Consider the following 27,333-nt stretch of genomic DNA (forward strand, 5'->3'; position numbering starts at 1 on the left):
GGACCAGAACCTTTGGTGTGTTTGAAGGTGGAGATAATTTAGTGGTAATGTAATGTGATACTGGTCTGTGCCATGTTTTGGTACAATAAAATGTGAAATCAGATCATTTCTTGTCGTCTTGATCGTCCGTCTCTCTTCTCTCCATGTTGAAAGGTGTGTTGTTCCTGAGATACTGGTGGAGACTCCAATGTTGGATTTTCAACGTTGTTTCCTCAATCTCGCCTATGAACGGCGAGTATGCCTGACTAACCGCAGCGATCTGCCCGCCTGCTACGGCCTACTGGATCAGGTGAGGCAGCTGATGATCAATGTGTTGCAAGAAGATTCAAATCTGGAGAAAAATGTTGAGACATATGAAGCAGATTTAAGACCCTGCGCATGCACTACAATGTTCATTTACCTAACAAGGAGTAGGAGTGTAGGGCAAGTTGGAGCCCTCTGGGACAGTTACGATCCCATATGAGACAAACGTAAAAGCTTAAAGCTCAAGCTCCATTTAGAAACATTCCTTTTCTCCACAATTAGAATCATAATGATGATCCTCATCTCTTCACAAGAGGTCAGAGATGATAACTTTTTGAACATTCCCTTCATAAATGAATGAAAAGAGGTTTTTGATCCCACTCAGCCATTAAGATATATTGACCCCAGGTTCCTGCTGTGCTCTGTGGGACTGTTTCCAGGAGGGTGAGAACCCCAGCCTGGTTCTGCATAGTTCTGAACCCAGAGGACTGATTCCCCCCGGCTCCTCCAAGGAGCTCCCACTGCTGCTGCTGGCCAAAGCTGTCGGGCCGCAGCGTCAGACTCTTCGTATCGCCGTGTTCGGCAGCCTGCAGCCGCCGCTGGTAAGATTGCCTGAGCATGGTTGATGGCGGACAATGTGGCATCGTCCCTCTGAACCTTCTCTCCTCTGTGTGGATGCAGGAGGTGACGGCGTCCTGCGTCGGCCGCGGGCCAGTCCTTCATCTTCACCCCTCGCAGCTGCATGTCGGACCCATCCCGGTTCTGACCGACGTCACAAAAACCCTGCAGCTGATCAACCAGTCGCCCATCGCTGCTCACTTCACCACTCGCATGGTACGAACACGTTCCCTCACAAACCTTCTCACTGATCGGTGAGCCATCAAGATACTAGGAGAAAGTCCCAGAGGAAATCTGGTGTGAATGTGACAGCCCACGTTAGCATGTTAGCTTGTTCACATAGCACACGATAGCTCTAGTAGCAAACAGAAGCTATGCGAATCAGCTAACATGCTAGCATGTGTGCCTCTCCTTTCATCTCTTCATGACGTGCCTCTCCCATCCACCTTTTTTTTTTTTTTTTTGTAGTTCTTTGCAATTTATTGAGAAACGGTTGCTGTCATTGTGTGATGAAGCTGTGAGATGCAGCAGGTTCGATCGTCTCGCTCTCCACCCAGCCACTGACTGGCTCCTCTGTGTTTCTTTCACCTCAGAGCCTGAGGAGGCCATGTTGGCGTGTGGAGCCCAGCGAGGGTGTGGTGCTTCCGGAGAGCCAGTTAGAGGTCAGGGTTGTGGCTCACCTGAAGGACACACTGACCTTCAAAGACACGCTGGAGGTTTGTGTCCAGGACGACCATACGCTCACCGTCTCTCTGTCTGCCGAGGGAACCGGGACCACCATAGTCAGCGACAGGCCGCTTGGCCCCCACCTCGACCTCGGCACACACTTGAGGTAGATCCCGGCTTCTCCTTGCAGACCGTTGCCCTCTGTCCCCTCGTAGCTCCCCTGTTCATCCTCCACTTGTCTCTACTTCTAAAGCTCTTGTTGGTGTGTAGTTGTGAGATACTCCCGCCAGATAATAGATTGGAGAGTGCTCCAATGTTTCTTGAAAATATGAAGGTAAAACAATCAAGCTGATAGGGATCTCCTCTCCTCACGATGAAGAAATATTAATTGAAACATAAATGTCCTCACAGTTTCCTCTGTGGCTTAGAGTAGAAATGGTGTGTTCTGGACAGTCTCATGATTTGTCCTCTGTGTTGAAGCCATGGCTCATGCCAGTACCACTTCAAGCTCACCAACCTCGGCCAGCGCGTGCACAAGCTCTTCTGGAAGACCAAAGACTTCAAGCCCTCCACAAACCCGCTGGCCATCTCCACTGCCAAGCAGAGAAAAGTCACCAGCCGTGGAGCGCTCGGGGAGCCGCCTGACCAGGACAAACCCGTGTTCAGCATCAGTCCTTTTCGTCTGGAGCTGTTTCCAGGCTGCTCTACTGACATGGTGCTCACAGGATATTCAGACTCAACCAGGGTAAAAGAGCTTTCCACATTCAGAGGCCCTGTTTACACACAACGGAAAACTTTTGTTGTGTTTCGGGGGTCTGTTCACGCAGGAAAAGGTGCTCTGAGCCACTTAAAATTAAACTTTTTGTATTTTAACTCCATGGAAAATGGGGAAAATTGAACTTTTTGAAAATGCTATAGCTGCCTGCTACTGGGCATGTGCACCACGAACGTAGTAACTAGTTGTTCTGCACATGCTCAGCAGACACAATCAGAACAATGTTTCTTCCGTGGTGTCCTGACTCCCAGTCCATATTCTCCTGGACTTGGTAGTTTAATTTTGACAGTCACCGTAATAACAATCCAACTTGTTGGAAACTCACATCGTTTTTAAAACATTTTTGTGTGTAAACGTGAAACTTTTATGAAACAAAAATGGAAAAACCATGCATTTTCACTTGTCATGAAAACGGTGTCCAGCAGTTTGTGTAGGTGTGATTTAGATGACATGTAATAGATTGTGGTTTCTGGTCTCCTCAGGTTGTACATGAGCGTCTAGTGTGTCGTGGCATCATCGGCCAACACGGCATTCTGGAAGACATCATGGCTGTGGATGTCGTCTGTCACTTTATTGCCCCTTTGCTCAGAATTTCTCCAGAACAGCTGAACTTCTGCGCAGAAAAGGTTTGTGATCAAGAAAACTTACAAACAGAAATCAGCCCTCTGTATATTTCATACTATTGTCATTTGAGCAAAACAATATACAGCCGAGGGATGTTCCCGGCAGGGAAGTGAAGCAGACGTTTGAGCTGTGTTATCTTCTCAGAACTTCAACATGTCAGACTAGCCTGAGTGAGGGTGGTAGCTGCACGAGTGAGGCCACAGCTCATCATTTCACACACTGTACTTTTAAAATAGCCTTGAAAACAGGGTTTCATTCATTGTAGTGTAGTTCACGGGCCACAAACAACCCAATTTCATCTCAAGTGGTCCAGACTGGTAAGATAGTGTCATAATAACCTAAAAATTTAGACTTTAAAGTTTTTCTTTCTCGTGCCGTAGAGTATTTGTGATGAAAATGTCTGTATTTTTACAAAACCAATCAATTACTACAGAATATTACTGCAATTACAACATATAGACAGTGTTAATGAAACTTTCTGGTACAAAATACAGTGAAATGTCCAATAAGCTTCTCCTATATCTATTTCATTCTGCATATTTTACAAACTCACCCTGACAGCAGGGCTTTGAGACTAGTTTGACAGCAAAGAGGTCGCTCAGAACAAGGGAATGAATTAAAACACAGAATAATTGGTTAAGCTGCAGCTTTTTTAAATGGATCTACTTTATCTAAACTTACAGGTTAAAGGAAAGAATCTGCCCCGCCTGTACAACAAACTGGTCCTGGACAATGTGTCATCTCTGTCTCTGTCCATGGAGCTCACACTTTCAGAGCCTTTCTATCTCTGTGAAGCCTCAGGAGAACAGAGCTCAACTACAACCAAGGTGCACGTCTCTACTTTCATTCTTTAGGTCAACCTCCACTGTTGTTTCATTTCAAGAACAAGGAAAATGGATTGGTTGCTCAGAAAATGCATCGTTTAAGATATTAATTTAAAGGGTCACTACGTAAAATTGGAATCGTGTCTCTGGTGTACACCGTGTGGCAGTGTTGAGCCATTTCACTTCCCAATAGAAACATAACACCTAGAAAACACCACTGTGTTTGTCACTAATTAATCCTGATAAATCACATTTCATTTTATATTAGCATATAGATATAATACATTATTTTACATTTATATGTACTTATTTGTTTATTTATTTATTTATTCTGCCTCTTTTTCAACAATTAGTTAACAGTTGTGTGCAGTTTAAATGTAACAGTATTGATAACCTTTGCATTAGCTGGTGGCTACATGTTCATAGTTAGCTGATGGCTACATGTTTACAAAGAATTGAATTTCTTGAGGATTTTCCGATTTTGAAAATGGACTTTGGCTCCGTTTCTACACCATGGCTGAATATCGCAGCAGCAACCTGAGCCATTAAAAAACCCTTTTCTCTCTTTTTCCAGTCTGTCCTTTTAGCGGACACGAACCAGATGGAGTTGTGGATCTGCTTTAATCCGGATTTCTATCAGGATCAGATGTCGCGGACTGTGGACGAGGTATCGCAAAACCATTTTTCCGTAAAGACCAAAACATGATTTACAAACAGTAAGTCATAACACAGAACTGGTGTTTGGTGTGACAGGTACTAAAAGTGCGTCACAGGGGACACCCACAGGAGGACATGGTGGTGCTGCACGCTGAGGTCCATTACCCCAACATCCACCTCTCCTCCAGCACAGTGGATTTTGGCTGCGTGGTGAACTGCACAGTGAACTTCAGAGAAATCACCATCACAAACTGCTCCCAGCTGCCTGTGTCTTGCCACTGGACGTTCCTGGATGATCACAAACAAAGGTAAACAAACACCAGACTCTCACCAGACTGTACAAATGTTGAGTGGAACTAGAACAGAAACAGAATTTAATAGCTGAGAACTTCATGGGTGTCTGATCTAAGTTCATATTTACTCACCGGCTCATCACAACACAGAGAAACAAGCTGAAGTCTTAGTGAGCTTTACCGTCAATTCTGCTGCACATATAAGACACACAGTGGAATCCAAAGCGCTTTCCCTCCTACGGTGGAGACACGTATCACCCAAAAATAAAAACAGAGAGAATATGGACAAAATATCACCCAAAATAGAATAGAAATAAGAAAATGGGGAATAAAGACAAGAAAAGAGTGCAACAAGATTATAAAATAGAAGTTAAAAAACTATGTAAGGGAAATTCAATATTTAACTTGAAGATTCTTTATTGTTATTGTGTTTCGCTGTGAAAGCGCGATGATGACGAAGGAAGAAGAGGAGCTGAAACACTCTCCTGCCTTTGCATCTCCTCACAGCTCCGGACTCCCTGCTGACGATCGGGACAAAATGACACAGCCTCATCTGCGTGCGCCAGAGGTACGAAAATACACAAACAGTAACCAATCAGAGCGTCAGCAGCAAAAATCAACACAGTCAAGAAGCTGCTCCACTTCTGAATCACTGCTGGGAGGATCAGAAGAACAAACGGTTCCAAAGTGAGCCCCAGAAGAAAAGGAATGTTGAGTCAGGTCTCACTGAGGGACAAATAAACACTTTGTTGGAGAAGTTTTGTTCTGTTCAAACTCTCTGGAATCATCCATTTTATTGACATGGAGGAAGAAGCTTTCAGGAGACGTTTCTGGTGTGAACGAGGCCTCACAGCCACATCAGTCACATCAAACCCTTTTAAGATTTGATGTTTTAGCTGAAAATGTTTTAGCTCCAAACTACACAACTAACTCACTGCGTTTCTCTTTGTACAAATAGATCTTTGATATTCTGCCAACGTGTTTTGACCTGCAACCTGGAAAGAAGCAGCAGGTCAGACTGTCCTTCTTCGTTCATAACAACATCAGCAAGCAGATAATCGCACAGTGCCATGTGGACGACGGGCCGACGTACGAGCTGAAACTCAGAGGAGAAGCATCGGAGATTGACTACACACTCCAGCCCACCTGGTTGGACTTTGGTCTGCAGGTATGAAAGAGGACTTTTCACTCTGAGGTCCCGTTTACACCACAGTGTTTTCAAGTGGAAACGCAAAACTGTTGTTGCGTTTTGGGGTCCGAGACAAATATGATGTCAAGATTTTGTGCAAAACCACAAAAGGAAAAAGGAAAAAGAAAAGCCAGAATGACTTCTCTTCACTTGTCCTCCAGCTTTTCCATCAAGTCGGGGAGGTTGAAATGACTCTGAGAAATGTTGGCGGAGTGGGCTTCAAGTTCAGAATCCTTTACCCCGAGAAAGAGGAAGAAGATGGAGGGATGGATGAAGGTGGGGGAAACTCGGAGGAGGATGGAGAACAGCAGGTCCAACCCGGCTGTCCCACAGTCGTCCCCTCTGAGGTGAGCTGCTTTTTAATGTCTCTGTTGGGAATGTTAACAGCTCGGTTGAGATGTGGGAGTACGATCTGAGTGGTTCTCATGCGTGTCAGGGTTACATCGGCGGCGGTGCGGAGCAGCGTCTGCGTGTGCGCTACCTCCCGGGCGTCCCCGACGTGTTTGAGAAGAAGCTTCAGCTGCAGGCGGCGTACCTCGCACCGCAGGACATCACGCTGACCGGAGTGGGACTTTTCCCCAGGATCAGCTTGAATCTGCCTCGAAACCTTGGTATGTATCCAACACGCACAGACAAACGTCATCGAGCCAAACCAAACAGACATTTTATTTATTCAGATATTTATCCCTATTTTATAAATTTTTTATTGAATCTCATTTTAAAAAACAATCTTTTTTTGTGTGTTTTTGCTCTCATCCTTTGCTGTTGTACGAGTACATTTTGAAAATGTCAAAAGAAATTTGCAAAACTCAAACAAATTTCCCAAAAATATGTTCTCCAGTGACATTTTTCTTTTTAATAATTTCCCCTGCCTGTCTGGCTTCCATGCTAATGCTAATGCTAATGCTCACGGTGAGTTTTCGCGGCTGCCTCGCTGATCTCCCAGCTCAGGTCTCAGTTTTGTTCCATATCTGCTTCTTTTTTTTTATTTTTCCCATTTGGCTCAAATGGATTAGACTCTGTCGGACTAATTTCGGTCCACGTTCGGGCCATGTGTTTGACACCGATCTCCCAGACACTGATTTAGCCTCTCACACATGCCTGTTTCTCTGTTTTTCATCCAAATACCTCTTAGTTTTGCACAAGCCTTGTATTTGAGGGACTGACGGTCCTGTTATCGCAGTGTCTGTGCAGTAACAGCACCCTGTGACTGTCTTACAGCAGAGGAAAGCTACAGTGAAGTGATGGATCAGGCCAGAGCTGCAGTGGAGGCGCCCCGAGTCAGAGAAGAGCTGATGGATGGAAACACTTCTGATGGACATTCAGCAGAGATCACCAACAGTTTTACAGTCAGTAATGCAACTTGTTGATCAACTCAGAGTTTTGAGTTCTCTTAACAGTTTCAAGTTTGCACTTATTACACGGCTTGCCGGCGCGACAGTGTATTTCTGCTAATAGAAGTTTTATTTCGTCTTATTTCCCTCCGTCTCCTCTTTGGTCTGGCGTCTCCAGTACGAGCAGCTGCTCCACATGGAGGTGGAGAGGCTACTGGTCAAACAAAACGCTCTCGCTGCATCCGATGACCAGCCGGGTTCTGGAAACTCACAAGGTTCTTCTAGAACGAGGCAAAAACTGAGCAAGTGAGTACAAACATGCCGAGTTGAACCCAGTGCCAGTTCAACCCAGCACACCCACAATTGTGTGAGTCCCAACCTCTTTCTTAAGGGACCCAAATTGTTACCACACTCAATCAAATGATTTCAAAACATCTGCCATTATAGAGCAACTGAGAATTGCCTTGGTAAGATTTCTTGAAACCAGACGTGATATTTACAATATTGAGATCTTTAAATTAGCAGGAAAAACTTTTCTTGCGTTATATTGACCCGCATTTTCAAGCTTGGTGTCAAAAAAATTCTAAAATCATGATTTTCTATCTCATACGACACCTCAGCTTGAAAAAATGTATGAAATGTAAAATGAACCTTCTAAAATACAACTCAAAACAAGATAATTTCAAGATGGTTTGACTTGACGAGATATTTGAGATGCATTGTCTTAAAACAAGTCCCTCTGTGTTGCTGAAATATTAGTTGTTCAGTGAATTAATCTTAAATCAAGTGCGATGAGACATTTTGACTAAAAACAAAACCAACAAACTTGGTTAGGTTTTGAGTTTTTGCAGTGATTGTAAAACTCAGTGATTCCACTCTTACCACACTCTGAAGGAAGCTCATAACACACACTTTGTGAAATACGGTTTCTTTGTTATGGTCTGTATCGATAAGTTCTTTTCTCTAAGGATGAACCGGGGGTCTTAAACTTTCATGACCAAAAGAACCGCAAAGCAGGTTCACTTAGCTATTTGTAGCCGCTGTGCATTTTCTAATAGTTAGAACAGTTTTAGCGTAGATCGTTTTTGAATAATACTGTGGTGTGCACAACCAATAATAATGAAATCAAAATGTTTATTTCCGAAGATTTTAATGAAAACATACGATAAATATTTATGTACAAGCTTATTTCCTTCCTCAGTCCTGTGGCAGCACACCACACTACAGCTCAAACAGCAGCAGGGGAGTCAAGTGAAAAATCAATACATCAGGTTTTTATTGTTGATTCTTAGAGGAGTGAAGGTATCACAGCAGCTGGAATCTGAAGTTCATCACACAACTTCCTTTTATTTATATTCCTTTTATTACTTCCGTTTGTTTTCTATACCTTAAACTAAGACTTTAGTGCAGGGTTGTCCAAATGTTTTTCACCAAGGGCCAAATATGGAAAAATAAACTCGCAGCCACGCGAGGTGAGGTCTATATTGCCTGACCTGGTTTATTTTCACAGCACACGAATATATGTGTTTTTTGTTATTACTATACAATCATAAAAATAAACTCAAGTAAATATTAAAAAAATAAATAAAAGGAAGAGGGGCCTCCCCTGGTAAGATTTAGAAAAAAATAGACCTTAAATACAGCATTCTAATGCCGTGTGGACTACTGAGTACGACATTGTTACCATTTAATAAATTGTAGGAGTTGATATTGAACAAACCAAACGCCAAACATGTTATGGAAGAAACATTCTTATTTAAAAGCACATGACTTCTCTGCGGGCCAATTAAAAATAGATTGCCAGCCCCAGTTGGCCCATGGGCCGTAGTTTGGACAGTCCGGCTTTAGTGTATAATCTTATTGTTTTTATCCTCTGGCTGTTGTACTGAGCTCGAGAAATCAATGCTGATTGAGCATAAAATAATTACATTTCTGACATAAAAGGTCTGCCAAATTGTCAAAAGGCATAACACAATATTCCAGACATTGTGAACTGTTTTTTGTGTGTTCGTGCTCCCAACATGACAATCGGAGGGATAAAAAATATTTTTAAAACACTGGTGCCTCTCAAAGAGCCAGGCACAAGAATAAGAAAGAACGCAAACATTAAATAAAAGGTATTTTTATTCATTTGAAGGTAATTTCAGGGAATAAACCCTGTTTGTTGCTGGAGCCTGACTTGTGTCTGTCCTGTCTTCCAGGTTTCCACTCCCAGAGTACCTGCTGGACTTTGGATTTGTCCTTCCCAACAAAGCCATCGTTCACACAGTGAGAATCACCAACAGTGGATTTATTTCCGTCTCTTTCCACGCAGACCTCAAACATCTGGCAGGCACAGGTAGAGGAACGCCTCATGTACTTCATCATCTCTCCTTTGTCCAACAATACATCACATGGCCACACTGTGTGTATATAATTCATCATTTATTGCAGGTTTTACCTTGTGTTTACTCTCATGTTTTCTGTTATTCCTGAATGTTCCACTAAAATGAGTCTGTCCCTGTTGTTTGAAAGGCTTCACAGCAGACTTTGAGAGAGTGAAGAACCTTCCCTGTGGAGAAACACACACTTTCACAGTTAAATGTGATCCTCTCCAAGCCAACATACAGACGGGGAACATCTATGTCGTTCTGCCAATACAGGTACAGCAGCATAAAGACGAGAGTTCATTAAACGTGACCGTGTGTCAGAATAACTGGCTTGAACTCAAATGGAAACTCCAACACAACCATTGACTTCCAGAGATTTATTTGAAAAAAAGCAGTTTCCCAACAAACGTTTCTAAAAAAGGGGTTAATTCAAAGGAGACTAAAACTGGTGGCTACACAAGAAAAACAAAGGCAGAGTGCTTGATGTCTAGATACGAAGGTAAGAAGATGATCTTGGGAAGAGAGTTTATATACACAGGGAGGGAGCAGACAGGAGAAACACATTAGAGAAGAGTCAGGTAATCACTGACATTATTTTCAGATCGTTACTGTCTAAACGTGAAACTTGTCTGAAACGGAAGCGCAAAAACAAGGTGTTGTCCCTTCAATCTCTGTCCATGCAGTTCTATCCTGTGTATCATAATCGTTGTTGCTGTGTGGTTTCCAGGTGTCCGGAGGTCCGCTGGTGCAGGTTCGACTGTGTGCGGCGGTCACCGAGCCGGCTGTCACCGTCTCATCAGAGTCTCTGCAGTTTGACACAGTGCAGTGCGGCATGTGTCAGGTAATGCAGACTGACACACTGTAAAACACCAGATCAGTCTTTAATGGGTAACTTCACCAAGAAACAGGAAAACATGATCGTTTCCACTGAGAACGTGGATCGATTATGAGAAAAACTAATGAAAAACATCGAGATGAGTGAGCATTATATCATATGTAGCAAATGGTAATATATAAACTAAACAATTCCAGAGGAAATTTTGTGTGCCTGCCTCCCGCTGCCAACATCCTTTGATGTCCGCCTCCGTGGCAACGATGGCAAACATTGTAGATAGATAAAAATCATCAGATGGCGGTAATGCAACTTTATGGAATGCAAACTGCCGTTAAACCCAAAAGAAGAAGAAGAAGAAGACTCTGATCTCCACTGCAGTTGAAACAGATGATCAAAAAACACAAACACAAGTTTTAAAGTGAAAAAAGCAGAAAAGTTACGAACTCATTGGCGTTTTTTCACCTTCCTGCTGACACTCTGTCAGGTACTACGACCTGCAGAGTCTTTAAAGCTGCGATTAAATCTGAATAATCACACGTTTTGTTACTCTTCCTGTTAGATGAGGACGAGCCAGCTGCTGAACCAGCAGACGGTGTCGTGTCAGTGGACCATCGCCGAGGAGGTGAAACCGTTCAAAAAGGTGCAACTCGTGGAGATTCATGACATTTCAGTCTGAAAGTGAAACAGACGGGACATGAGAGCAGATGAATGAAGCTTTCTGTCGTTCTGCTCCTCCAGGCGGATAAGTTCCTGCCTCTGCACAAGCATGTGGAGCTCCTCCGGGAGCATCGGCCGCCTCTGCCCGTGTTTGAGATGATTCCCTGCCGTGGGATGCTGGAGGCTGGAGAACGGGTCAACGTCCACGTCAAGTTCAGCCCTCTGGAGGAGGTACGATACCAGAGTTCCTGGCAGGAAAAACCGTTGAGTTCCTGACTACAGAAATGGAGCATGTTGCGTTCTCTCTCCCGGTCAGTGTTCCTACAGCAGGAGGTTGGTGATCAGCGTGGCCGACAGCTCGCAGCGGCTCTTGATCTCGGCTCAGGGTCGCAGCGAGGAGCCCAAGCTGGAGCTTGACCCGGCGGTCCTGGAGATCGGACCCTGCCTTCCGCTCAGCACCGACATGGAGGCTGAGGTGACAGTGAGGAACCCCGGCTCCTTCCCCCTGGAGTTCTACATCCTGGAGCTGGACAAGCAGCACCTGGAGGAGGAAAAGGTGAATCCACACAGTCCATGACCTAATCTGCACATTTTGGAATTCATCACAGAACAAATCAAATCAAGAATTTATTAAAAGTTGTTCATTTTTGCGGAATTTGTAAAATTCTGACCCAGAAACTAAAATCAGTTCATCAGTTCTATTGATCTGTAATCCTGCAGGTATTTCTTTTCCCTGAAAAATATTTTGATTAAAATACGGAAATTAAAGGGTTTGAAAATTATGGATGGATAGATGGTGGGGGCTCTTCTCTTGACTCTTCCTTTACCTTCACTTCCTTCTCATCACTTGGACATTTGTGCTCCCCCCCTGCTCGATTTCTCTCTCTCGCTCAGATCCTGCGTGTGACGAAGGGTTACGATGAGAACAACGTCCTGCTGCTCCCTCCCAGGACTCCTGGTGAAGGTCTTCCTGTAGAGTTACTGGACCAGTACAAGGAGCGCTGCTCCCAGCCGCAGGACGACGGTAGCGGCAGGAACATCTTCATCCCACAGAGTAGTCCAGCTCTGCTCCGGGTGTGACGTCTGTGTTTGTGTGCAGGAGAGCCGGGAGGAAACGTGGAAGGTGAACCTGAGAAACCTGACAACCAGGAAAGAGAAAAACCAAAAGCAAGTGATGCTCATCCAGAAGCCAGCAGAATGAGCACGAAGCCAGCTGAAACACGTGAGTACACCAGGTCACAAAGAAGCAAATGTGCATCAGTGTAAAATGCTGTTTTTCTCCCATTTAGTGGATCTTACATAGAAATAAATATGAATGAATGTGAATGCACAGTAAGACACAAACCAGACCCATTTTAATTCAATTTTGATTTCTATAGCACCAGATACAACAGGAGCAAACAGAGGAGAGGGTGGAAAGGAAAATAATCTATTTTAACAGGAAGAAACTGCAGAACCAGACCGTAGAGAGACAAATGTCCCTGAGCGATAGTGACCTGTAATAGTGAAACATGGAGAGTGAGAAATGAAAGCAGCTCAGTGTCGGACCTCCAGCAGTCTAACCTCCAGCAGCTTCACTAGTAAACGGCCGAGGGTCCTGAAGCAGCTCTAAAGTCGCGGTCCCACCGCACTGTTTGTGCCGGGATGGAGCGGGACGGGTTTTTGCGTGGTCCACGCTTTGCCGCACCATACCCTCCTGCTCCGCCCCATTGGAACCACGGCTTAACTATAAGCTTTAGTAAACAGAAAAGTCTTGAGCCGAACCTTCAAAGTAGCTGAACCTGGGAGCTGGTTCCTCATGAGATGATCCTGAAAGCTCTGCGTCCATTCTATTTTTAGAAAACCTAGGAACCTCCAGGGGGCAGCACTCAGAGAACCCCTTACCCCCCTTTTCTCCTCATCTGAGTCTGGTTCTGCAGGTTTCTTCACCTCTGAGCCTGGTTCTGCAGGTTTCTTCCTTTTAGTTTTTCCTTTCAACCGTCGCTTATCCTTGCTCATGTGGATTTGTTGGGTTTCTCTCTGTTAAAAGCACCTCGGAATGACTGTGTTGTATTTGGTGCTATACAAATTCAGTTGATTTCATTGCTGCAAATATTGGATAATAAAATGCTTCAAATTGAAGTACCATATGTTTCTACTTTTTTGTCTTCTGCTGCTTCTTTTTGTGGACTTTTATTATAGAATTTCATTATTTGAAAAATAAATGGTGGTTTTACATTTGTGGGGAAAAAACTAAATAAAACATAACTAAAATGCATGAACTGTTTGAGACCCCTGCTATAGAAGAAGAGTCTATCCCAGAAAATTCTACACTTGTGCTGTGTTTTCTTCTGTGTGAAGTGCGTGTTTTGTGTGTTCAGTCATTTCACAGTTGAACAGAAATGATGACGCTGGCAGACTGGGAGAGCTGGAGATGACTCCTGTCTGCAGAGCTGTCGCCCGCCACATGGGCCTGGACCTTTCCCCTGAAGGCCTGGCCGCACGCAACCGCAGAGGCATCGCAATCCTCGTGCACGGAGCCCCGCAGACAGGCACAAACACACTCTGCACTAACACACACACACACAACAACATTACTGGGACGAGTCTGTCTGAAATCAGATTTGTTTGTAGATGTGAGCAGCGCAGCAGCTTCCCTGGCGCGTCTCTACGGAGTGGCGAGCCTGAGCGTGGATGCAGTAATCAGAGACGCTCTGATCCGAGGATCCTCACCTGTTAGCGTGACGGCGAGGCGCCTGTACCAGGACGCTGGTGAGAGTAACATGATATACAGTGAAAGTAGCATCAACTTAGACCGGACAGATGGAGTATACTTGTGAATTAAATCAATTGAGAAGCAGTTCCCATGTACATTGACTTGCTGGCCGAGAGGCAGCAAGGAGGCACAAAGAAAAAGAGAAAAACAAATACATAAAATAAATACATACATACATACATACATACATACATACATACATACATACATACATACATACATACATACATACATACATACATACATACATACATACATACATACATACATACATACATACATACATACATACATACATACATACATACATACATACATACATACATACATACATACAGAACGTGTGCTCTATACTCAACCAGCACACGTTTATAAAACATACTTTGTCTACTTCCTGTCTCAGTTCAGGACATTGAGGATATGACAGTAGTGCCTCCCACAGAACCTCCCAAAGCCTCCGACCCAAATTCAGAAGCTCGTCTTCTTCATACTGAACAAAGTGAAGAACTCTGCAGGCAACAGAACCTGGAGGTGAACAGCTCCCACTGTGCTACACTCAGATTATCTTTTATTTAATGGATTTAATCATCAGTTTCTCCAATTACTGCAGCATACACTTACAGATTCATTTTTCCTCCACCATTCTGATTAAATCTATGAATAAAATGAAGTGTAAACCTATAGGACACAAGTCAGATACCATTTTTCATCTGGAGCCTCAAAACAAAGAGAAGAAAAATGAGCTCTTATAATATGTTAAACAGACAATAACTGTCTGTTACATTTCTGAAGAGTTTCATGACGAAAATTTGGAACAAAGATATTTTTTCAGGAGCTATATTTAAGTCTAAAACTCAATTCTGTCCATTTAATCTGGGCATAAAGGCGGCTGAAAGTTGTAAATGTATTGTGTTTGTTTTGCTTCAGGGAGCAGATCCGTCCATCCTGCGCAGTCTGTTCACTGAACAGCTGTTGGTTGATCTCCTGGCAGAAAGATTTCAGGTACATTCAAACTCACTGGAGAGGTTCCTCACCAGATCAAGTCAGTTTTACTGTAAATGTGACAGATGGACTCATGTCTTCTCCTGTGACTCTTTGTGACCTGGATGCAGCTTGGTGATTGTCACTGCGGGCTCGTCATCGACGGCCTGGCGTCAGCCTTCACTCCATCTGCAGCGAACACTCTGCTGGTCGTTCTCAAAGCTCTCAACAAGCGCAAGCACATCTACGTGGTCCACTTATCCAACCCCTACCAAGCCCTGATGACCCATGAGCAAGTTCAGAGGGAGGCCAAGACAGACGGCAGCACCAAGGGTACTGAAGAAGCTTCACTGCGGTCCAAGGATCCCCAAGCAGAGAAACAGGCGAGCCAATCAGTGTGTTCTCTGTGTGTGTGTGTGTGTGTGCGTGCGTGCGTCCGTGGTAGTTTGTGGAGTTGATGGAAGGAGGAGGGAAGACGCGTTTTGCAGAATTGTGGCCGTTTATTCCTCTTGTAGCAAACACTCAATTAACACTGGTCACTTCACACACATCTGCAGTAAAGCACCGAGGGCAACAGGACAACAACAAACTACACCTCCCAAAACCAAAACATGCTATGACTCCATTACCCACAATGCAATTGTCATTTAAAGTGACAGACAAAGCATGGAAAAATATATAGGGAAATGAAAATTTGTAGCAATTACTTAAAATTGAATGGGTTCTTCCTTTGATTAGATCATTAGTTTTTTAGATATCTTGTTAATAGACACACAAACGTGGGTGATTTTATAACATCCTTAATGAAGGTAAAAAGAAAGAAAATGTAATTACTAATATGAATGTTTTAAAACAAAAATTCCTGTTCAAATTGGTCTATAAGAAGCTTTTTTTTTCATGTCGAGGTATATCAACTGAAAAAAGCGTGACTTATAGTCTAGAAAATACTGTACTTATGCATGTAAACAGGCATCGTTTTCAAAACATTGTTGTGTAATTGCAAACCTTTTCTGAAACAGAAATGCCAGAATGACTCGTTTTCACTTGAAATGTTGTCATGGAAACAAGGCCTGACACTGCATTTTGTCTCTCCTGATTAAAAAGTAAAAATAGTGGATATACATGATGCATTCTGGTGACAACATTAATAAATGTGGGGTTGACGTTGGATTTAGAGGTTTTAACATTATGTCAAACACTTTGTGCATAATTTCTTTCTGGTGTGTAAAGTGTGATAGAAACAAAGTTGTATTCATCGATTCTGCACGTTCGCTGACATCTTCATGTTCCTGCTTCGGTCTGGACTTCAGTCCTCTGTGAACAAGCTGCAGTCTGGCTTCAGGGCGTACGAGCAGGACCTGGTCCAGATGGATCACATCCTGCAGTACTGGGACCGGGTCCAGGGCTTGTTGCTTCTCCCGCTCCCCACTAAAGAAGCTTTGCTCGGGTCCGAGGATCGCCATGCAAAGAAACTGGTGAGCCGATCACTTTGTTCTGTGAAGTTTTCTCTGGAGCTAAAGAGCTTTCATGGATCTGTGTGTGTGTGCGTGCGTGTGTGTATGTGTGTGTGTGTGTGTGTGTGTGTAGCTACACTTTACAGGATGCAGTTTTAAATGGGATCACCTTGTAATCTGATTACTTAATTCCATGTAAATACAGATATTGAGAAAGAATCACAGCTTTTGCAGCTCGATTGATTCAGCCTTGTTCATCTTCTCTCAATCTCAGTCTTCTGCTGGCAAGAGGAACAAGAAAGGAACCAACAAAGTAGTTTCACCAGCTTCCGGCCAGATCACAGCAGCACCAGCAGATGCGCCAGCAGATGCACCAGCAGCTTCACCAGCAGCTTCACCAGCAGCTTCACCAGCTGCACCAGCAGCTGCACCAGCGGCACGGGCACCAGCACCTGCAGCATCACAAGCACCAGCAGCTGCACCAGCGGCACCAGCAGCGGCACGGGCACCAGCAGTGGCACGGGCACCAGCACCTGCAGCATCACAAGCACCAGCAGCTGCACCAGCGGCACCAGCAGTGGCACGGGCACCAGCAGCTGCACCAGCGGCACCAGCAGTGGCACGGGAACCAGCACCTGCAGCATCACAAGCACCAGCAGCTGCACCGGCGGCACCAGCAGCGGCACGGGCACCAGCACCTGCAGCATCACAAGCACCAGCAGCTGCACCAGCGGCACCAGCAGTGGCACGGGCACCAGCAGCTGCAGCATCACAAGCACCAGCAGCTGCACCAGCGGCACCAGCAGTGGCACGGGCACCAGCACCTGCAGCATCACAAGCACCAGCAGCTGCACAAGCGGCACCAGCAGTGGCACGGGCACCAGCACCTGCACCAACAGCACCTGCACCAGCGGCACCAGCAGCACCAGCAGTAGCAGTACCAGCACCAGTGGAGAACATCATTCCTCACATCGTGCTGAACGTCACAAAGATGGAGTGTTTCAGACCCGAGGAGCTGGTGAAGAGCAGCCGTCTGCCTCCTCCGGAGGAGGTCTGAGTCTCATTCACTTCAGTAATCTCTCAGTGTTTGCAAACAGCAGACTGGTTGATGTCTTCCTCAATGTCCTCTGTCTGTAGGTGCTGGATGATTTGGGATTAGGACCGAAGGGACCACCGATCCCGCCACCCGTCTCCTTCTCTATTGTTCCCTTCCCCAAACACAGAGAACCGGTTCAGATTCTGCAGAAGTGCTTCACCTTCCTTGGTCCTTCAGTACCTGACGAGCAGGATGAGCAGCCCCAGGAGGACTCAGGACCGGCTGTCCCTAAAAATCGCATGAAGACCATCATGAAGGACAAAGACAGGAAGGGCAGAGACAGGGCTCTCAAAACGAGAAGCAAATCACCCAACTGCACCGAGCAGGACCAGCACCACACCATCCTGGAGAGAAAACGCAGCCAGAGGTCAGACGAGCACACAGACACTGACACCAGCTCCGTCCACTCTCATTTTACAGAACGTCTGTACATCTTGCAGCCTGACGGCGTTTCGCTGGGTGGTCCCGCCCGGAGAGGAGGTGGTCCTGAAGATCTGGTTCTACTCAGCGTCGCCAGGGACATTCGAACAAACTTTCAACCTGGAGGTGGCGGGGACGCAGAGACAATACCAGCTCACCTGCAGGGGGATTTGCACCTATCCATCCATCTGCAAAGACCACATGTGAGTATGACTGAAGGAAACTCAGCATGAAGCTGAGAAGATGTCAGCTGTGAGACGGAAATAAATCAGATGAAAAGTAAAAATAAAAATAAAGACAAATAAGACATCAAAGCTCAGTGTAACAGGTATGAATGATGCAGGTCTGTCAAGCAGAAAATGAAAAACTGTCTCGCGGTATTTCAGAGAAGTTGCGTTTTCCCACATTTCCATGGCAACGGAGTGAGAGCATTTTTGAAAAGTTGCCCTTGGGAGCCATTTTCAAAAGGTTTTCTGTCGCTTCAAGTACCGTTGTCATGTAGACAGACACTAAAAACACTTTAGAAGTTTAGTGGGGCCTTTAATTGGTTGTCCAATGACCTGAGCTGACTGCTGAATCACAGAGTGAAGGCCTTGGCTGGCAGCCGGCTGCCCTCAGGGGTTTTAAGTGTGTTTTCTGGGCAATTCTATGTCTACATTAAAACATTCTTCTTCATACCACATTAATATATGCTAATATTTAACTTGGGTGCAAAAGGGGGAAATCACAACAAAGTGAATTTCGACAAAACAGTATTTATTCAAAAACGCAATCATGAAATTGTAATTTTTTCTTCTCACCTTTGAATAAACAATGCAGGGAGAGCGATCGATGTTATCTCAATCGAAGCCGTTCTCTTCTGTCAATGTGACTTATGTTTAGAATGTTTTTATTCACCGCTAAAGGAAATCAAGCAATGATGTCTTGTTTCCACAGGACACTTTTCACTCACAGTAAGAAGGTGTCACAGATGAAAGAAGACATCCAGAGAAGCTACGTGATCCAAGCTCAATACTTTGAGTTTGGACCTTTACTCTGCTGTAAGAAAAGAGACAGGTGAGCTATAAACCATCAATCCAGCTCATGAGAACTTTATCCTGTCCTGGACGTCCTTTTATTTACAGACTTGTCTTTGTCCTCTGCAGATACAAACAAGTGCCATTTCCAGAGAACGCCGAGAAGCTGGTGATTCATAACGACTCGGGCTTGCCGGCTGACATTCAGTTCACTTTCCATCATGACACGGGGGCCAACACGTTTGTCCTGGACCCTCCGACCATGAGCCTTCAGCCCGGCCACAAACAGGTACGTCACAGCCTGATCAGCTGTTGTACCACAACTACTCTTCATTAGGCTTAAGACTCTTCTATTTAGCTTAGAGTTAGGGCTGGTTCAGGACACCCTGGACCATTTTCTAGTGAGGCTGATGGAGGTTTAGACTGCTGCAGGACCTACACTGAGCTGCTTTCCTTTCTCACTCTCCATGTTTCACTATTACAGGTCACTATCGCTCAGGGCAATGATTTCAACTAAAAACAAAATTTCTGTTGCGTGTTGGTGCCAGTTAACATGACATTGCTCTTGGACGGGGTTTCTGCAGGACATTAATAAGCATTTATAGTCATCAAATTGATTTTGCACAAATTAAAGCCCTAAATGAAATTAAAAATCATTCAAAACTCCAGATTTGTACATCCACATAAACATGTAGAAACCATTGTTGTTAATTGTTTCTGGCCATGACAGTTTTCATATGAAAATCAACTTTTACCAAAAATAGAAACCTGTATCATGTTTCTTGAGTTGATGGTCATGGCATTTCAAAAGCATTGAATTTTACTGGCTGATTCTTGCAGAAACCTTGTCAGAGCCGCTGAAAACGCACCTTTTTTGGAAATGGCTCCAAAAGGTGAAACTTTTCAAAAATGCTCGGGCTCTGTCGCCATGTAGATGGGCACAAACAGAGCTTTCTGGAAACCCTCGGGGCTCGTCTGGTCTTAGCCAGCGAAAACGCTGCCACTGAGCATGTGCACCACGCTGGTTCTGCTCCGGCAGGTTTCTTCCTGTTTAAAGGGAGTTTTTCTGTTTCATCGTCTTCTCTGCTCATTTGGAATTGCTGTTTTTTCTCTGTAAAAGTGTCTTGAGATGACTGTTAAGAAATAAGATTGAATTGAATTCCAGTTGAGTAAAAAAGTTCCAGTAAAAAGAACAGCTTTTAATACAGGGTTACAGGACAAGTTTAAGCTCCTGAAGCCTCAGGAATCTGAGATTTTAATCTCACTCAGTTTTAAAATTTAAGTCAGAATTGACTTGTTTTTGTATCATAAGGAATCTTCTCTTATTTTTTGAAATTTAAATTTTTTTTTTTCCAAAATTTTACGTCTTGGGGCGGCACGGTGGTGCAGTGGGTTTGCATGTTTTCCTCCGGGTCCTCTGGTTTCCTCCCGCAGTCTAAAAACAGGCTTGTGAGGTTAATTAGTGACTATAAAATGCCCCTAGGTGTGAATGTGAGTGTGGTTGTCTGTTTGCCCTGTGATGGATGGCGACGTGTCCATGTGAATTCTGCTCGTGCCCAGTCAGCTGGGATCGGCTCCAGCAACCTGCAACCCTGAACAGGATAAGCGGGATAGCAGATGGATGGATGGATGGATCTTAGATTTGTTTTCCCGGAATTCACAATGTTTGTTTAAGGAAATTGAGTATTCATTTGTTTTCTTTGAAAATTTAAAAATATGATGACCTTATTTTTTTTTTTAAGTGAGTTTTCTTTAAAATAAAAAATTTAAAATTTCTCACAAATCTGTTAGATAGAAATAAAACTGAATCAATCTTTGTTCCAGGAGCTGACAGTGTGGGCCTACCCCACCAACCTGGGGCAGATGACGGACAGTATCATCTGTCAGATCAAGGACAACCCGGAAGTTGTGGTCATCAACATTTCCTGCTGGGGAGTTCGACCGGAGCTGCTGCTGGAGCCCAAGCACTTCCACTTCAACAGGGTTCTGCTGCTCAGGTACTACAATTATTGTGTATGGTGTGCGTCTGTGTTTTTCTTCCACTCAGCACATCTCTGGTTTATGTAGGAAGGAGAGTCGCATCATGATAATGCACAATAAGACAGCGCTGCCGGTGTCATGGAGGCTGCTGGGAGTGGAGGAGCTGGATGACGAGGACTTCAGTGTGCCTCAGGATCAAGGTGTCATCGCACCTGACTGCTCTTTCCCTCTGCAGCTGCACCTCAGGGCCAAAAAGCCTCTTCATATCAAAAGAACTCTCCGTTTGGAGGTACGGTACAGCGAGAATCAAATTGGAAGAAACTCTGATCCCATTTCATGTGCTGATGTAAAAGGTTTCTTACGTTCTGTTCCAGGTATCCGACGTGGACCAGATTGTCGGAGTCGTGCAATCTGAAAACATTCAGGTCGTAGTTGAAGTCTACGATATGAACTTTGACATTGTTCCAGGTACAATTTATAATGTAATGGAAAAGCAAATGAAGCTAAAGCTAATTATTCCTTCTCATGTTTGAAAGGCTTTCAATATTCATTTCAGACTATTCACAATTAGAGCAGGCGTGTCGAACTAGTTCAGGGCACACAAACAGTTTGATCTGATGACGGCATGATGATCTATAAAGCTACAAATCTTTTCTCTTTGTTTAGTGAAAGCAAAGACATTTAAATCATGAGTTCAGTGCCTGAACCTATCCCACACTGTACAAACACGTTGAGATCTCTGTTGCAGACTTTGTGGACTTTGGAACAATCAAAGTGTTCGAAGAGGCCAAACTGTCTCTGAAAATAAAGAATCGAGGAAAATATGAAATCGCCTACAAGTGAGTTCGAACACTTTCTTCAGCTATGTGTTTAATCTCACTGTCTGATCACGATTCACGTCTTTTTCCCTTTTCCTCAGGTGTGTGATTGAGCGGCGCGACGCCAGCCAGCCTAAACTGGACTCCCTCTTCAAGCTTTCCCCCCAAAGTGGCTCGTTGTCCCCCAAGGAGAGGTCCGACACAGTGAACATCATCTGCTCCCCTAACAGGGAACTTTCCCTCACAGAGCAGCCCATCCTGGTTTTTGAGGTGTGAACCAAACAGTCTCCGGTTTGAATCCCACTGCTGACTCAGGAAACACGAGCCTGAGTTCATTTTATACACTGTTAAATTACTGGTTTATGCAAACGTCATCATCCAGTCAGACTTCAGCAGCTCCCGTTTGTCCTCTAATCTGTAATCTGTTTTAGGGGATAACCAGAGCGCAGGAGCTCGGTGGAGCGATTATATTCACCTTTCTTAATTTCAGCAACGTTTCAGAGTGATAGATTTGTAAAAACACGAGACGATGAACTAAATGACAATAACTGAACAAGTCTCCTGCAGATGATCGATCCCAGCATCGGGAGTGGAGGAGAGACCGTCACCAGATTGGCCATGAGAGTCTCAGTCCAGGCTGTTTTCACCAGGTTAACACAGAAACCATATTAATATTCTCTTTGCAGGCTTGAACAGAAATTAACCGTAATGATTATGTGTGCCATTCCCTTCTAGATATAACATCTCGCCGGCCTGTGACATTAACTTTGGTCCTCTGGTTTACGGCTGCTGGAAGAGCCAACATTTCACCATCGAGAACACCGGGCTGTTTGAGACGCAGTTCAACATCTGCAGTATGACGCCCGAGCCCCCAGCACGGAGACGGACAAGGTAGGACACACACACACACACACACACACACACACACACACACACACACACACACACACACACACACACACACACACACACACACACACACACACACAGAGTTATGAATAGTAGTATCATCCAGGGTAAAATCATCTGCATAGGATACTAATCTGTCAAGCTCAATCCAAGGTAGCTCATTTGTGAAAACTGTGAGATGTAGCGGTCCCAGACAACTGCCATGCGGAACGCCACACTCAAAACCCAGTGTAGCACCACTGAATATAAGATATGGCCTACACCCCACTCTTCAGTTTTTCCTGGTGAGTGATGAGTATTAAATGTCAGCTGCAGCCTGGAAATGATAAAACAGTGTGGGAGCTTGAACTGCAGTGTCTTTGTTTAATGGTTCATAAAACGATGTGATTTGAAGCTGACAGAGAGGAATTGTGTTTTGTCTTTTCTAATCTGATCTTAGTGATTTGAATAAATGGAAATGTGCTGACAGCTTCTCGGGGAAGCCTGGTGCTCCGATCGACATGAAGCAGAAGACCATTCAGCAGAACACGGCAGCTCCGCAGGTGAGAGAGCGACTCGTTCACTCAGGCTCACACAACGTCTCGAGTGAAAATGCATTGTTTCATACATACATACATACATACATACATACATACATACATACATACATGCAGAGAGAGTGATAGAGAGAAAGAGAGAGAGAGAGAGAGTTGCAAATACACAATCACAGGGTTTTATCTCTGTTGATGAAGTATTTTATCAGTTGTTGGTTGATTGTGATTCTGAGGAGGAAGATTTCTCGGTCACGGAGTCCATCAGGACGGCTTTACGTGATGCACCTGAATGCATCACCCACGGCTGTCAGCTGCTGGAGTTCTGTACCACTGAAAGCAGCACAAGACGAAGTCACAAAGAGCAGGAAAATCACTTTTAGGGCACGTTTTGGAGAAGCAGAGGCGCTCAAAACAGCATGTACCTACATGCGAAAGTAGAATCTGGTAGCATGAAGCCTGTTAACCCGTAAAAATTCATAAATTCACCACGTCATTTTATAAGCCGCAGGATTCAAAGCGTGGGAAAAAAGTAGCAGCATATAGTTCGGAAACTATGGTCCTTAACTCTGGGTGGCAGTGTTGAGTCTCTCTGTCATCAGTCAGTCCTTCGTCTGGTTTGTAGAGTTTTGTCTCTCTGGAGCCACATTCTGATTCATTTTTACATTGGTTTGGTTTCACATGGAAGCTGCTGCTGCTTTGGTGACTTGATGCACCACCTTGTGGTGTAAACCTGTACTGCAAGCCCAGACAGACTGGGGAAAGATGGATATCTTGCTGGTTTTAGTAGAGTTACCAGCAGCACAACCAAACGAAATTACATTTTGACAGTCTCACTCAGCTCGGAATTCATGGTAAATAAATGTTACATATCGTACCTTCACAAGCGAGCTGAAGATTTATCTTTTCAGCCTTTAACTGACCTTGATTTGAGGTTACATGTTCTTCCTCTGTGTTTCCCTCAGAACCATCTCACCAGGGGGGTCTTCTCGGTGTCTCCCTGCAGAGGGAGCCTGCAGCCGGGTGCTCAGCAGCTCGTCACGGTGGACTGTGCAGCCGATCAGCTCGGTACCTGGAAGCAGGATTTACTCATTGACATCAGCGGCCGGGACCCCTCACACCACCCTGGCGGCATCCCGTACCGACTGCTAGCTGATGTCTGCAGGCCAGGTGAGAGTGTAACTGTCAGCTGATGTGGTGAAGTGTTTCCAGACATACCGTGGGCCTGATGAGTGCTGAGCCGGTTCGCACCTCCTACTCAAACACATTAAAAACCGACACAATGATAAACAACAACACAAACGTTTCCAGAGCAACGACGCGAGGAACAACAAGGATATTGTGTCTGACTCTCTTGTTCATTGTGTTGATTTCTCAGGCATATCCTCAGACCTGGCCTCCATCTTTGAGGAACACCATCTGTGCCACAACAGCAGTCAGCTCTCCTCAGAGCAGTTCAGCAACGCAGAAAGTATCTACGTCTTGGAGGAGAACATCTTTGTTTTTAACAAAGTCTTGGTGGGGCGAACTGCTGAGGCCCGCTTTAAACTCTCCAACAACAGCAGAGTCCCCTGTATGCTCAACCTAACCATCAAACATGATGGAACCGAGGTGAGGCGTCACACCTTTATTCTACAATCATCAATTATTAATGTGACTGTATGAATGTGATTGTATGACTGTAACTATATAGATAGTGACTGTATAGATGTGACTGTCTTACAGACGCCTCAAAATGAGGAGGCTTTTGGTTTGTCCGCCACCACACTGAACATTCCCAACCAGTCGCACGCTTTCGCTGTGGTCACGTTCTGCCCTCAGACCATGCAGCTGTACAGCGCTGTGTTGGAAGCCACCATGGAGGGACCCAGCTGGTAAATACCAACCACACCTCGTATTTCTGCTGTCAAACTTTATGACCATCGAACCTTTATGCATTACAAAGTACACAGAGTAATAAAAAAAAAAAACAGTCTCTCAGAATGAAACCTCCACCACAGCCCTGAACAAGCATACACTGAGACACACACACACACACGCGCACACACACACACACACACACACACACTCTTGGAAATGCTGTCTTAACCTTTCATGTGTTTTGCAGCGTAGAATGGTAAAATAGTTCCATAATAATCTTTAATTTTAAAGTTGATGGGTTTTCTTTGTTGTGGTGCAGAGTATAAGTATATGAGACGGAAATGTCTATATTTTTACAAAACGAAATAATTACTATTGAAAATAACAGCAAACTCAACATAAAGCCAAATTTAATGTAACCTTCTGGTGGAAAATACTGTCAGAAGTCCACTAAACTTCTCTCTGTGTTGCAATGTGGGTGTTTTTACAAACTCACCCTGACAGCATGGCTTTGAGGCTAATGCTAGTTTGCTATAGCTTTTATAGCAGTATCACCAATATCAAAGCTTGGCTCTCTGTGTTGTGTTTTGTCCGATTCTCTTAAGAACTTTCTTGTGAACCGGTTTTGGCCCACAGGCCTTATGTTTGACTCCCCTGATGGAAAGCCTCACTTGCATATCGCAATAAATGAAGAACTGAAAACTTGAAAGGCAATGCTCCATACAAAGTAAACAAAAAAATGAATGAAACATACAATAACTAGAATGGGCACCAACGCTACAGTGTGCAGTAGTGAACTAATTTCCTAATGTTTCAAAATTGGCTCACGGGTCACAGAGTATGGGTCAGGTGGCCGTTTGAGGTCCGCAGGCCTCCAGTTGGCTGCTTGACCTGAACCATCACACTCACCCAGCTCCCACACAAGCTGGTCCTCCTCCATCACAAACTCTTCAGTCAGGACGCATGGTGAGACTGGGATGGAACTGCTAACCTTTGGCTGTCTCCTGCCACTTTTCCCAGCATGCATCCCTCCCTGAAGGGGAAGATTCTGGACGTGGAGCTGACAGGGGAGGGAACCCTGCCCAGTGTGTGTTTGCTGCGTCCCGCTCTGAAGAGCAGGCGAGGAATCCTCCTCATGCAGTTCAGACGGGTGCTGGTGGGCCGCAGAAGCAGTCTGCCTCTGGTGCTGCTCAATGATGGAACCGTTCCCGCTCAGGTGAGAAGACACTCGTCCTGAATGTATGGAAGTACTGGAATTATTGTAAATATTACTGCTGCTGCTACTATGTGTATTTTCACCCCATCCTGGTGTTGATATTTCTCTATTTCTCTATATTTTTTTATCTAATTATCTATTTATACATACATAGTCTGTTCTCTGTGTGCAACTATGCTGTTTTTTGCTATTTTGTGCAATGTGAAACTGCTGCTGTGATAATCGAATGTCCCCATGTGAGATTAATGAAGTCTGATCTGATCTGATCTATTTTAATTTAACCTGGAAGTTTTTCCAGTTTAATTAAAGTGCTCTGTGGAATTATGGTTTCAGGTTCACATCGAAATGCTGGATGAACACAATGTTTTCAGCCTCAAAGCTGCTGCTGGAAACTCTTGCAGCACCATAACGTCCACTAAACTCCAGGACACTGTGGACGCAGGTAACGCTTCACCTGTACACACAAAACAAACCAAGAATCACTGACACACACACACCTGCACTCTTTTCTACATGTTTTCTTCATCTCTTTGTGAAGCAACCAACCAGATTTGCTAACTGAAGGTAGAAGGATGTCAAAAAATGTCTGATAGCAGGACATTCACTGTTTAATTTTCTACTAAAAATGGTGAAATGCACACTTGACCTTGGTCAGTCTTACACTTTACGTCTACTTCTATATCAAAATGTCTTGTAGAGATGTTAAAAATCTTGAAATCTACTCCTAAAACACATTTTGATAAACCCAATAAATGCTTAAGTTTATTGAAATATTCATATTCAGAGCCATGATCTTGCGGGCTTGTGCCAACCACCTCACCACCGATGGTCACCAACATGCCCATACAGTCTGATGATAACTAGGAAGATACCCTGCAAAGAGAGAACAAAGGTGCAATCGCATCCAACCCAGAAAGGAAGCCAGTCCCACCCCAGGTCCAATCAGGAAATCCCACCCCACGCCACATGATGGCCCCCAAAGCCGCTCTCAAAACTGTCAAAACAGCGAACACATACCAAACAGTCTCTACTGCCAAAATAACAGAAAACTGACACCATCCAGTCCAGGTCCTTCACCCTAGGGTCCAAATCCACAATGCAAAATGGGCACTGTGGCTCCAGGTGAAGTTTATCTGATTGATCTTATCGACTGTAGGTCTTGGTGGCTGTAGACTTTGATGGTAGATCCCCATACTAAACAGACTTCTGTGATC

General features: G+C 44.5%; 1 protein-coding gene across 1 annotated transcript in view; it reads left to right on the top strand.

Moving 5' to 3' along the window:
- hydin (HYDIN axonemal central pair apparatus protein) overlaps positions 1-27,333 on the top strand; it is a gene marked incomplete at both ends in the record, with an annotated part of 57,073 nt that overhangs the window by 16,084 nt on the left and 13,656 nt on the right. Inside the window, 46 exons of the mRNA XM_080464816.1 lie at positions 154-289; positions 684-845; positions 925-1,077; positions 1,455-1,693; positions 2,008-2,272; positions 2,785-2,928; positions 3,610-3,753; positions 4,325-4,417; positions 4,504-4,715; positions 5,145-5,268; positions 5,659-5,868; positions 6,051-6,236; positions 6,326-6,500; positions 7,111-7,238; positions 7,402-7,529; positions 9,425-9,491; positions 10,320-10,433; positions 10,987-11,067; positions 11,166-11,315; positions 11,401-11,640; positions 11,979-12,108; positions 12,184-12,306; positions 13,445-13,615; positions 13,698-13,835; positions 14,243-14,370; positions 14,767-14,841; positions 14,952-15,203; positions 16,131-16,295; positions 16,619-17,205; positions 17,280-17,325; positions 17,412-17,737; positions 17,811-17,993; positions 18,727-18,846; positions 18,936-19,095; positions 20,631-20,803; positions 20,874-21,075; positions 21,161-21,254; positions 21,535-21,625; positions 21,706-21,876; positions 22,340-22,495; positions 22,983-23,055; positions 24,009-24,213; positions 24,422-24,654; positions 24,769-24,917; positions 25,924-26,119; positions 26,453-26,561. Coding sequence (XP_080320942.1) covers positions 154-289; positions 684-845; positions 925-1,077; positions 1,455-1,693; positions 2,008-2,272; positions 2,785-2,928; positions 3,610-3,753; positions 4,325-4,417; positions 4,504-4,715; positions 5,145-5,268; positions 5,659-5,868; positions 6,051-6,236; positions 6,326-6,500; positions 7,111-7,238; positions 7,402-7,529; positions 9,425-9,491; positions 10,320-10,433; positions 10,987-11,067; positions 11,166-11,315; positions 11,401-11,640; positions 11,979-12,108; positions 12,184-12,306; positions 13,445-13,615; positions 13,698-13,835; positions 14,243-14,370; positions 14,767-14,841; positions 14,952-15,203; positions 16,131-16,295; positions 16,619-17,205; positions 17,280-17,325; positions 17,412-17,737; positions 17,811-17,993; positions 18,727-18,846; positions 18,936-19,095; positions 20,631-20,803; positions 20,874-21,075; positions 21,161-21,254; positions 21,535-21,625; positions 21,706-21,876; positions 22,340-22,495; positions 22,983-23,055; positions 24,009-24,213; positions 24,422-24,654; positions 24,769-24,917; positions 25,924-26,119; positions 26,453-26,561 — 7,607 coding nt within the window. The remainder of the gene's footprint in view (positions 1-153; positions 290-683; positions 846-924; positions 1,078-1,454; positions 1,694-2,007; positions 2,273-2,784; positions 2,929-3,609; positions 3,754-4,324; positions 4,418-4,503; positions 4,716-5,144; positions 5,269-5,658; positions 5,869-6,050; positions 6,237-6,325; positions 6,501-7,110; positions 7,239-7,401; positions 7,530-9,424; positions 9,492-10,319; positions 10,434-10,986; positions 11,068-11,165; positions 11,316-11,400; positions 11,641-11,978; positions 12,109-12,183; positions 12,307-13,444; positions 13,616-13,697; positions 13,836-14,242; positions 14,371-14,766; positions 14,842-14,951; positions 15,204-16,130; positions 16,296-16,618; positions 17,206-17,279; positions 17,326-17,411; positions 17,738-17,810; positions 17,994-18,726; positions 18,847-18,935; positions 19,096-20,630; positions 20,804-20,873; positions 21,076-21,160; positions 21,255-21,534; positions 21,626-21,705; positions 21,877-22,339; positions 22,496-22,982; positions 23,056-24,008; positions 24,214-24,421; positions 24,655-24,768; positions 24,918-25,923; positions 26,120-26,452; positions 26,562-27,333) is intronic.

The sequence above is a fragment of the Lipophrys pholis genome (assembly GCF_963383615.2).
Source record: "Lipophrys pholis genome assembly, chromosome: 1".
NCBI lineage: Eukaryota > Metazoa > Chordata > Actinopteri > Blenniiformes > Blenniidae > Lipophrys > Lipophrys pholis.